General features: G+C 42.3%; 1 protein-coding gene across 2 annotated transcripts in view; it reads left to right on the forward strand.

Annotated features, from left to right (window-relative positions):
- The window catches only part of DIAPH3 (diaphanous related formin 3), a 789,152-nt gene that overhangs the window by 291,628 nt on the left and 484,680 nt on the right, over positions 1 to 12,844 (forward strand). For both annotated transcript variants that reach the window (XM_069758173.1, XM_069758174.1), the window contains exons 13-16: positions 1,878 to 1,996; positions 2,103 to 2,167; positions 6,333 to 6,437; positions 9,665 to 9,961. In XM_069758173.1, coding sequence (XP_069614274.1) covers positions 1,878 to 1,996; positions 2,103 to 2,167; positions 6,333 to 6,437; positions 9,665 to 9,961 — 586 coding nt within the window. The remainder of the gene's footprint in view (positions 1 to 1,877; positions 1,997 to 2,102; positions 2,168 to 6,332; positions 6,438 to 9,664; positions 9,962 to 12,844) is intronic.

The raw sequence follows: 12,844 nt of genomic DNA on the forward strand, positions 1-12,844 counted from the left end.
TAGGGCTTTATAGTCAAGTAAATAAGGCAGCACACTGCAACGCTGAAACATGCAAACATGAAACACGAAAATTGAACTGCATTACTGCACTAGAAATATGAAAAATGAGAGCGTTTAGCGCATAAAAATGGCCAATTTTATGTGTACCTGGTAGCCACATTAGGGCATCTCTCTAATACCAGGTCCTACACTTTCCTTTCCTCGCTGAGAATAAACATCTCCGTCGGAATGGGTACCTGTGAAGCCTCATCTTAGACTAAAATTCTCTCTCTCTGTGGAGCGGTTATGGACCTGTTGTGATTAAAACACCTGTGGCTAAGAGGCAGAGTGCTCGGCCAGAAGGCTAAAGAATACATTTGAAAAAACTGACAGTCACATCCAAACATAGACTAAGTTTGAACAGGTGCTGAACCTAGAGTCACCAACTCGTATACAGTCAAGTAAATAAGGCAGCACCTTGAGAGAATTTTAGTCTAAGAAGAGGTTTCACAGGTACCCATTCAGATGGAGACGTTTATTCTCAGCGAGGAAAGGAAAGTGTAGGACCTGGTATACGAGAGATGCCCTAAAGAGGCTACCAGGTACACATAAAATTGGCCATTTTTATGCCCTAAACGCTCTCATTTTTCATATTTCTAGTGCAGTAATGCAGTTCAATTTTCATGTTTCATGTTTGCATGTTTCAGCGCTGCAGTGTGCTGCCTTATTTACTTGACTGTATACGAGTTGGTGACTCTAGGTTCAGTACCGGTTCACACTTAGTTTATGTTTGGATGTGACGGTCAGTTTTTTGAAATATTAGGGCTTTATACACCGTGCATGCAATGTTTCACACTGCAAGTTTTGGATCAAGCACATGTCTGGGCACAATGCTTGATATATGGATACATGTCAATGCCTAAGGCAACTTGCTGGTAGAAAATGCTCTTTACTCCTCCTGGGAGCCATAGAGGTGTGCAGCTACCACTACCCAGTAAGCACGCCCCTGCACTATTATTGGCAGCTTACTCGACAGCGCCATCTTTAGAAGTGTTCTTACTGAAGCCGCTCCAAGCACGCCTCTGACTGATAGACGGCGGCTCCTGGGAGGAATAAAGGAAATTTCCTCACTGTGGCCGGACAGCATTGTAACGCTATTTCCCTGCAGATTAACCCTATATTTGCAGGTTAATAGTGTTTGACAACATCACAGGTTCCCTTTATAGAATAACTGTTGTGGAAAATATTGATGTTACATTTCTGATCTTGAAACTAGTGTGGGATTATCAGACTTTGTGATTGGATGTAAAGAACTGAACTGTGTGTTGTATATTAAAGGGATTGTCCCTCAGCCTCCATGTATTATTTTTCCACAGGGTAAGTGAGAAATGGGTAATTACTGAGCGATTCTGCCATTGGGACCAACTCTGATCACTAGTTTGTGAGTCCGGATCCCTGCCATGTTTCATCACTGTAGGGAGGACTCTCAATGGATTTGCGGTCAAGCAAGCTCCCTGCCGCTCCATTTAATGTCTGTCAGTCTGACGGAAACCATTTCCATCAGTCCCATAGATATTGCATAATACAACACTCCTCACTGTGGTTGAGGATTTTTGGGCCCCATATCCCCTTATTTAATTATTACAAGGGGGTCCCAGCAATTAGGTATATCATATAATTGTATGGTTAGGTGTCATTTGTGGGAAAACTTTGGTGCAAACATTCAAGGACCTGCAATTATTGATTTATTGAATTGTGTTGTAGCTGTATGATGATTGTATTATTGCTTTTTATATACAATCATATAAATGTATGAAATGTTGAGCTCCCCCAGTAAGTTGCCTTTTCTCCACTTTATTTGCGCTCATTTAACCATGCTTTTCTTTTTTTCCCCTAAGACCACAATATTTCAAAATAATAGAAGAGTGTGTGTCTCAGCTAGTGCTGCATCGTAGCGGTGTAGATCCGGATTTCACTTACAGGAAGAGATTAGATGTGGATTTCAGTTACTTGCTAGGTAAGTGTTACCATCAATGTCTCAGCTGGAATATTCGGGCTCTGACAGCTGCTGCTCTGCGCCTCATATTCCTAACCGGAGCCTTGTCTCTTTCTTATGTTTATAGACGTCTGTATAGACAAAGCAAAGACAGAAGAATATGAAGAAAGATACCTGGAGATGACCAAAAAAGTGTGTAGCATTTTGTGTATATGTGTAAAGAGTGCAAAATAAGAGGCACAGCTGTGTCCTACACTACATGAGTCAGCATAATGACTGTGGCAGCATGCTGCCTCCAATGTGGGCAATTTAGAGGAGCATTCTAAAGAAATGAGCTTAAATAGTAGTCAGAAGGTTAGCGCTCTCGTACATGGGAAGTGGCGTGCATCTTGCATCGGTCATACGTGTGCGCTGCACCGGGCATACGTGTGCACTGCACCGGGCCTACGTGTTCGCTGCACCGGGCCTACGTGTTCGCTGCACCGGGCCTACGTGTGCGCTGCACCGGGCCTACGTGTTCGCTGCACCGGGCCTACGTGTTCGCTGCACCGGGCCTACGTGTTCGCTGCAGCGGGCCTACGTGTTCGCTGCACCGGGCCTGCGTGTTCGCCGCACCGGGCCTGCGTGTTCGCCGCACCGGGCCTGCGTGTTCGCCGCACCGGGCCTGCGTGTTCGCCGCACCGGGCCTGCGTGTTCGCCGCACCGTGCCTGCGTGCTCGCTGCACCGTGCCTGCGTGTGCGCCGCACCGGGCATGCGTGTGCGCCGGATCGGGCATGCGTGTGCGCCGGATCGGGCATTCGCGTGCGCTGCATGGGCTATGCACGCTGCATCGGGCAGGCACGTACTGCACCAAACTTCCCAGGATGAGAACTTTTATGTCATTCACTAGACATGTTTCTATATTTCTTTGCTGTGTCACGGCTGCCATCTTTTCGGGCATTTCCTCACCAAATCTTTGACTGCTTGAGTACAATTTTTTTTTTTTTTTTTTTTTTTTTTAAATTAAAGACACAAACTAGTGCGTGGTGAAGAATGACATTGTTTTCCGTTGTGGAGGTTTTGGGAAAGCTAATTAATATATGCTCCATACATTATCTTATCTACCACTCGGGCACACATAACATAATAACCTTACCATGAAACAGTCACTGGAACCAACGTCTATCATATCTAATTTACTTTCATCCTAAGAGATACACACAGTATGGATTTCTCAGTCTTTGGCATTTCAGTTCTTTCAATTCCCATGAATCTTGGAAACTCTGCAGGATATTTCTTTTCTCCACAATGAGACAGTAATGCAGTGAAACCTCTTCATTATTGGAGATTTATTTTTACAATATGTGACTTAATCTCTTCTGTTTTTAATCTGTCTGTCTGATTCCGAATGTCATGGGCATAGAGTGAACCGTATTTATCTTGTAGTTCCCATTTGAAGCAGGAACATGGTTATTTTATAGAAAATGTCGCATACATTTTGGATGTGTTGCCCAAAGCATACACTTTCCACTATGAGAGTGCACTTACAGTTAACTAACAATTTATGCAAGATTATAGCTGTTGTAAAGAAGTGTAGACAACAGGGAAAGTCCTAGTGCTAGAAATAGTCTGCAGTAAGCGGCCGCACAATCCGCGGTGTAGTGAGCCGGTACATGGCTGGAGGAGGATTCGGCCCACTGCCATAGTTTGGCACATTCACAGTCTGTTGGCCGGTATAGGGATAGACTGGTCTGTGTGTATAAGTATTCACTCACTCAGACTTCTAGTATGTGCTACATTGTATCAGCGATGGATCTTCATCAATCAACAAAAATTGTCAGAATACAAACAAACCTGCAGCGTGCCCCCCGTTTATTCACTACAGTTACCGGCACATGTCTGAGCACATGTTGACCTTTCTAACTGCATATTTCACAGTGCCAAGTCTAGATTTCTGCAGCAGGATTCACAGCGTTATTGTAGGGACTCAGTGCTGCCTCCTGTCTGCAGTATAGTACTGAGCGGCACAATCGGCTGTTCTGCACTACTGCACAGACACTGCTGCCACACTTACATTGATGTTAGTGTCGGCACTCTGTGTGACTGATGAATCCCCCCAGTGCGCACACTGTGCGCTGCCAGGATTTACCAGTTTCTGAGCCAGGGCCAGAAGGTATGTATGAGTTATTCATCTTCCCATCCAGGGGGCACAACCCTGCTCCATACACTTGTATTGAGCTGAGGCCTTGCCCTGACTAGTAACACAGGTGGCCAGCGGGCATGACCGACTAGAGTGCGCAGCCTTGCTCTACACAAATGTATGAACAACGAGGCTGCGCCCACCGGACAGGAGTATGTGTAACTCGTACGTACCCTCTGGTCTCTAGCCAAAAAGCTATTGAAGTAATTAGAAAAACATGGCACTTCTGGAATTCTGGTGGTGCACAAGTTGGATAAACAAATCCGTCACCTGTGATGTAGTAATACATGAACTCAAGAACTTATTGAGTGAAGAAATTCCAGAAAAAATCAGAGGTTTTGGTCAATACCTGACCTTCATCAGTCATCTGGATAGAGGAATTCTGTGTGGCAGCCCGCTCTGTGAGAGTCTGCAGTGTCCACTGCTAAGACAGGAAGCGCTTCCCAGAAACCTGTGAGTGTCCGCAGCACAGTGTTTCGTGCTCTTGGAGGATTCAGAAGTCTGCATTTACACAGAATGACTGCAGATGTATCGATTTGGACTGGACAAACCCCTTTAAGACCAAAACCTCACTGACTATGACATTGGTTAAATTGTAATAATAGAACAATGCTTTGTAAATAGCATTGTGCCAACATCCTGTTTATCCGATTTGCTGTTTTCTCATTGTAACATAACTTCATTTTGCCTATCTGCATTATCCCGATATCGTGGTGAAGGCACCCCATTAATTCTGTTTATCGAATAGATAGATGTTGGTTTAAAGGGAATCTGTCACCCCAAAATTCGAGAATGAGCTGCGGCCACCGGCATCAGGGGCTTATCTACAGCATTCTATAATGCTGTAGATAAGCCCCCAATGTAACCTGAAAGAAAAGAAAAACAAGTTAGATTATACTCACCCAGGGGCGGTCTTGGTTCGGGTCCAATGGTCATCGCGGTCTGGGTCCGGCGCCTCCCTTCTTCATGCGATTGCGTTCTCTTCTTTGCTGCCTGCCGTGGCTCCTGTGCAGGTGTACTTATGTGCCCTGTTGAGGGCAGAGCAAAATACTCTAGTGCGCAGCGCCAGGAAAGGTCAGAGAGGTCCGACACCTGCACCCTGCAGTACTTAGCTCTGCCCTCAACAGGGCACATAAGTAAACCTGGGCATGAGCCTCAGCAGGAAGACAAGAAGAGGACGTCATCATATGAAGATGGGAGGTGCTGGACCCGGACCGCGACACCCATTGGACCCGAACCGGACCGCCCCCAGGTGAGTATAATCTAACTCGTTTTTCTTATCTTTCACTTGTAGAATGCTGTAGATAAGCCCCTGATGCTGGTGGGCTTACCTCATATACGATTTTGTGGGTGACAGGTTCTCTTTAAATCATGTCTGGTGGAATTACTGGGAGTGCAGCTACATGGAGAAGATGACGTTTTATTCTTCCAGAGCCATTTGCTTGCAGTCGTTGGGACAGTGCCGGAAGCTATTATGGTCACTGTGCACTATACTGGGGAGACAGCTGTAATGCCCCCTCCCGGACTTTGGTGACCGCCTTCTGTGCACACACACTCTGAGCAGGCTGCCAACGAATACACTTTTGTGCCATCCTGGGTCCAATCATGGAAAAAAAATCATTTTCATTGTCACAAAGATGTGGTTGAATTCTTTTACAATAAAGCATCAATTTGTCCACATACACGGAAGGAACATAGAAAGGAAACCTGTTTTGGTCCATCTTACCGTTACTCAGCACATGCCAAGCACTATAGGATTGCTAGGAAAACCCGTAATTGGTGGCAGCCGGAGCAGAGTCCTACAAACTTCCTTGGCCAGCACCTGGCAAAATCCTGGGTGCCTTGTGATATTATGTTGTCGCTGGAGGCCTATGAGCATCCAAGGCACCCAGGATGCCAACTTTCGTGTGCCTGTGAAAGAAATGATGGCCACAGATACTGACCGATGTGGACACCTGACCAGTGTTCTACAAATGTTATTGCTCACCGAATAAATGCGCTTTAATTTATTCACTTTTTATTTACTAATGCAAATTTGTGATTTTTTTTGTATCCTGCACTTTAAAGTCAGCAGAGGCCTTGCTCTTCTTTTCTCATTCTGAAGTGAAAACAAAAAAGAAGCATTTTTAGTAAGCATAGATTTAAAGAAAATGACATGGTATTTCTGTGCTTTTCAGTACGAAGAAGAATTTACAATTCGCCAAGAGACCCAGTCCCAATTGCAGAAAAATGAAGAAAAAATCAATGAACTTCAAGCGGAATTACAGGCTTTTAAATCCCAGGTAATGGACCATGTTAAATGAATCTATTGAATACAAGAACATGACTGTAGAAGCAAATTCCACTTAATACCTTTCAAACAAGAGTAGGATTTCAGATTTTTTAACACCCGCCTGGAATTGTTTACTATCAATTTTCTTATTCATAGGTGCCACTTTAACATTCAAAAAGTATTAGCGAGAGTAATTAATTAGCCATGTGTGATCTTAAATTGATCTCTTTTTTTTTTGCTAAATCTTATGTTAATTAAGCGCGTTTCATTCGAGGTTTGCTCGGTGTCACATTTGTTGTAAGTAATTAACCACAGAGGGTACACACTCTTCAGCTTGTGGATTTGGCATTCATCACTGATCTCGGCACAGGAAATTATTCCTCCAGTAATCTATTTTGTTGAACCTTTGGCTTTTGGTAACCTGCAGTGAAAGATAACCTGCCATGCAGAAAAGAATATTTTCTGATAATTTTTCAATTTCGTAAAGTAAACAGATGAAAACATGACAAAAGCGTATGATTTCTCTATGTAGGCATGTAATTTGGCTGTTTGACAAAGTTTTATGTTTGGAGGAAGAAAAAAAAATGTATAAGGTCTAGACCTTTCTCCTGTTTGCATTGTCTACCTGTTTTACGAGAAGAATACACAAGAACACGAGAGAAGTTAAAGTAAAAATGATAATAGATTGCTCTGCTGAGCTTGACCTGCTGAGAAGGGGATTGGAAACATGGAGTGTATAAAATGATGGGGTCAAACCTGAAGCAGTGAATTTCGAGTACATTTGTATTATTCATTTCTGGTTTATTGAACACAGGTCTAATATCAAGAAATACGCAGATGCTCAGGATAGCCGGAGGCCGTCCTTACAGCAGCTGCTTACTGTGCTGGCAGGCGATCACAACAGGCAGCAGTGCCTGGGACTGATTTGTTAAAATTTTAGTGCTATGGCACATTTACTGCATCCCTGGTGGGTTATTTAGAATGGACGGTTCTAAATATGCCTCAACCTTCTCTCATGGAAAATGTGTATGCTACCCAGTGGAAACGGTCAGGCTAAATGCAGACAATATGGGGACGTTCAATCGGTTTGAAATTTGGGAGACGCATTGTTGTAAATCTGTAACTCCAGGTATCTAGAAAAATGATTATAGTTACGAAGTGCGGACAACAATTAGTAGTCTGAATCGCTGACATTGGAGACGCACGGACCAGCCATGGTTGTCTGTGCAGCGTATTTATATGTATAGGTAGACCGTGTCCTGCTCCATCTCCTGAGCCTAGTTATTTAGGACTCCAGTGCTACTGAATCACATTACACCCTACCGAGCGATCTTATTGTATACAGCAGTGTTCCCCAACTCCAGTCCTAAAGGGCCACCAACAGATCAGGTCTCCAGGATCTCCGTATTTCCAAGTTGATAATTGTATCACCTATGCAATACTAAAGAAATCCTGAAAACATGACCTGTTTGTAGCTCTGGAAGACTGGAGTTGGGGAAGACTGGAATACAGGGGCATGTGAGTTTAATATGGGCACGGTCTCCTGGTGCATCGGTATGAGCAGAACAAACCATGGCCTGCCGAAATCTGCTATCTAAGAAGGACATGATTATTGAGCTCGCTCCAGCTAAAGTAGTAATAGGAAGGTGACTCTGAGCAGAGCTGGTTGTCTCTCCAACTGTTAGTCAATACTTGTATTTCTTACAGTCCTATATTCTGTGTTGCGCTACCCCTCTATAATTCCTTGTTGTAATATATTGATGGTTGAGGGTTACCATTCCCATAAAGCACTGATTGAGCAGTCACACAGTATAATGAGACCGCTCCAATAAGAAACCATGCCAGATATCATCACCCAGTGGAGCATCGTTTTGTACGACGGTCTTGCTATGCTCTATTACAAGAAATGTATTTCAGTCCGTGACTGGAGTACATTTCAGTCTTAATTTCTGCCATTTTTATGGTGGAAAATATGACAAATGTGTCTTGCCACCACGGCTACCCTCTCTCCTGGTTAAGCTCCAATCACTTTTCCAATAATTTCTGGAGTTGGTTGGGGCTGGTGTAAAATTACTTTAAGGCCAAGTTCACGCTTTCAGTATTTGGTCAGTATGTTACCTCAGCATTTGTAAGCCAAAACCGGGAGTGGGCGATAAATACAGACGTAGAGATGTGTTTCGATTATACTTTTCCACTCCTGGTTTTGACTTATGTATTTACTGACACACGTATTTACTGATGTAAATACGTGTGAATGTGGCCTAAAAGTCACGAAATTTTAACAGTAACATTTTTTAATATTTAAAATAGTTTTACTCCCGAATTCTAGTGGAAAATACTTGTTGAATTGGGTCCATAGTGTTTCCAAATATTAAGAACCAGCTAAGGACCTGTTTCCCTTGTTGGCCCTACAGGGTATGATTTAAGGATTTTGTGTGGGATCGTTCCTGTTCATCCTACACATCCAATGTTGTACCAGACCCCTTAAAGAGCTGATTACAAAAAATGCATGATCTGTTTTATAATCTGGCTCCATGATTTAGCTGTAATAAGTACGGTAGCAAGAAAAAACAAAAAAACTGGATGATATCTAAGGTAGTTGTAATATCATTTTAGGCATAAAAACTGATCCCAGAGAAATAGGATCCTAGAGTAATGCAGGTTCTTCAATGAAGAGGAGTATCACTATTCAAAAGGTTCAGGTCGTGTCACTCGCCTGCTTTAGAACAAAGTGTGATCACGTTGGTGTTAGAAAGGTCCGTCTCCATCTCATATGCAGAGCGATGTCTACTTGGTCACAGACTACAAACCCTTGCAGGCATATTTCCCAGAGATACTGCTGCCCTGTCTCTTTTTACTATGTATGTGGGGAGGAGATGAAAGCTGGTGTGAGTAGTGGCCTGTAAACATGGAAACCCATAGCTCGGCGTAAGACCTGCATATACAAAGCTGTACTGTATTCAACCGAGAACATTGGCAAAAGAGCAGTAACAGCACAGTATAACCAGCCTACTCTACTGATCACAGCCCCGTAGCCCCATCCATTTATTGAAAAGTTTGCATTTTTCAGCAATAAACTGCACATAAATAAGGAAAAATGCTCGGTAGATGACATATTTTAGGTAGCATTTTTATATTTTCGGTGCCTATGTTCTTTAAACACCTTAAAATTTTTATCCTCCACAATTTTTCCCTGTTCCTTAAAACTTTAATTCTTACTGTTGCTTTCTTTTCTAGTGTGGCATGTCTAATGGTGAAATAAGTGCGCTAAAAGCATCTGGGAAATTGTCACAACCAGAAGACCCCAAAGCTCCGCCACCTCCACCTGGAGCAGCGTTTGGATCTGTTCCACCCCCTCCTCCACCTCCGCCTCCACCACCACCTCCTATGGGTGGAGGACCTCCTGGGGCTCCACCATTGCCTGGGTTTTTTGCAGGGCAGCATTCCCCTCCTGCAAAGTCTCTTCCTTTTGGCTTAAAACCTAAAAAAGAGTTCAAGCCAGAAATGGGGATGAAGAGGCTAAATTGGCAAAAAGTATTATTTTTATTTATCTATTAACCGTATAATTGAATGTATTTGATTATCTGATAACCACATGGCAGAAAAGTCCTACCGCAGTCATTATTTATCCAAAATACTGAATTTCTTTAGGCTGCTTTCACACATCAGGTTTTTTGTTTCAGGCTAAATCTGGCTCTCGGGAGAAAAACCGGAACCCGAAAAAATAAAAACCGGATCCGTTTTTTTTCCCCCATTGACTTGTATCAGCGTCGGATGGCCCAGCGTTCCTTCCAGTTTGATCCGGCGTATACTCGATTTCAGCGTCTGGGAAAAAATGTCTACTGTAACGTTTTTTGTCTCCGGCGAAAAAGCCTGAAGCGCCGGATCCGGCGCTTCCGGCTGTTTGCTAGAATGGAAGACTATGGGAGCCGGAAGGTGCCGGATGCACAAAATGGTGGATCCGGCGGCCTGATCTGGTTTTTTAAACTGAGCATGCTCCAAATTTTTTTTTATCCAATAATCTAGATAGGCTAGCCAGATCCGTCAAAAAAACGGATCCGTCGCATCAGTTTTTCACAATCTGCGCCGGATCCAGTTTTTCCAACATTTGCCGGATTTAGCCAGAAACAAAAAACCTGATGTGTGAAAGTAGCCTTAATATTCATTCATAAATTCTCAAGGAAGGTCTGTGTGGATTCAATAGCCTTGTTATGTCTTAGGAAGTGAAATTACATATGCTCTCAAGCGCCGTCTTTGCATGAGTAGAATAATGATCACATGACTTGACAACCCTTTTGAGTCCAAGGACACAGTCACCTATTGTTTCGAAGCTCAGATAAACCTCTGCCTATTACTTCTGTAGCACTTCATAACTTAGTCCTCAATATTATCACACGGCGGCACATGTCTTTGAAATGAAATATTCTGCTGTGATTGTTTGTAGGAAGACAGGCTAGAATGTTAATTCAGTATTGCCAATTTACTGAATTCTTTTGCCTTTTTAGATTCTTTATAAATACCAGGTTTCTCTGTAGTTATTTATTGGAAAATGTCTCTCTTCATATTCAATTATTTTGTGCGCTATTGTTACGCTTTTACAATGTGTCTATAAGTAACATGGCATTGTGGACAGATGTCTTCTCCTTTACTAAGGCATTTGTGACAAGGCTAAGAAGTACTGTGATCTGCGGCTTTTAGACCGGGCTTCTAGGAACACACAAATGTGTAAATACCAAGAATGTCAGAACTGAAGATTCTTTTAGTAAATGTGTTACTTCTTGGTTACTGTGATTATATATTAGTGCCATTTATAGTTCTCCTATATAATCTATAACTACTTAGAATAGAATAACTTATCGTTATCCTATTGACTCATTAAAAGTCAGAAATGGTGGTATGTGAGAATGTATTCCCTTATGACAGTGCCAATGGTTTAATATTTGGACCCAAGAAATAGCTTTCTAAAAGTAAAAATGTTGCAAACCTTGAAAGACGGTCCACTGTACCTGCTAACCACTTAGGACTATTATGTGCAGTACTGGTTGTGGAATGGTTTTCTTTATTCTTATTGGAATATGCACATTGTAGATACAGACTGAAGGTATGATGGAACAAATATGACAGTAAGGAGTGAAGAAACGGGTGAAGCAAACCAGAATATGTGTTAAATCATAGATTTCTCAAATTACTCTCCATTTTACACCGATGACCGCATTGAACACACAATTTGTTTATGTTAAAACCAACTTCATCAGGTAGTTGCAATGAACAGGTAGTGTGAAGAAGTAGTCTGTAGAATCACCGGCCTTCAGAGAGTTTTTACAACCAGCAGATGTGTTGCTGACAGTGTTGGTACACAATTCCATACAGTGCCGAGTCCTGTTCCAAAACTTTTATAAGCTAGAGTATAACAAGAACAACTCCACTAAGTAATAAAAAGTAGCAGTTCATCATTCCTTAAAGGGAACCTGTCATGTAACTTGTAGCATCTAAAGTGTCCCCAGTGCATTGTTAGTGATGCACACGGTTTTTCCATGTTTTTTGTGGCCTTAATTCTTATATGAAAGCACTTCATATAGTTATCTTACCTTCTCGTTTATTCATAGGGGTATGCTTAATTTATTTAAGTCAGGGTTGTCCCCTCCTACCCAATTTGAATTATTTTCTTATGTTCTTGGGGTTGCTCTGCCATCACTTGCACAATATGTAATTGTTGTATACTATACATGAGAAAAGAAAAAGCTTAGAATTCCCAAGCATAACTAATCATAGCTAATAATAACTTTTGCCATAAAAAAGTATGAAAAATATATATCTTTATTAGTAATTCAATACAGAACAGGCAAATAAGTGCACATAATAAAAAACAGAAATACTGGACAGGTCAAATGAGCAATGATGCAAACTGGCAGGAATTGGCAATCCTTAACATGGGCCCACTCAAAAATTAACACTGTGAATATACAAGAGTGTCCTCATGGAAAATATGTATATGGGTAAGAAAAAATAGTAATGCCCAACAATATGCTCCCCAATGAATGAGTAGTGTGGCATACTCTTTTAGAGTATTCCTTATGAATATGGTCATTATATATAATCAGTCCTGGCAAGGTAATATAATATCTAATTGTTGACTTGCGCTTGCGCATTGTCCATCAGCAATCCGCGCATGTACCATGACAAGCTACTCCCTGCACGTGCACACTGAAGCTGTTTTTAGTTCCCAGCTTCACTGACTGCGTATGCCGGAGCCACTTGTCAGGCGCGGTTTGCCGATGGACAATGCACAAGCGCTGGTCCCCCAATAGACACTGTGCAATTGCTTTGGAAGCTACAAATTACATGACAGGTACCCTTTCATACATGAAGATATTTTTGTCCGGAAGATTGCTATAATCTTGACAGTATTCATGAAAA

Source organism: Ranitomeya imitator, chromosome 3 (genome assembly GCF_032444005.1).
Source record: "Ranitomeya imitator isolate aRanImi1 chromosome 3, aRanImi1.pri, whole genome shotgun sequence".
In the NCBI taxonomy this organism is placed as follows: Eukaryota; Metazoa; Chordata; class Amphibia; order Anura; family Dendrobatidae; genus Ranitomeya; species Ranitomeya imitator.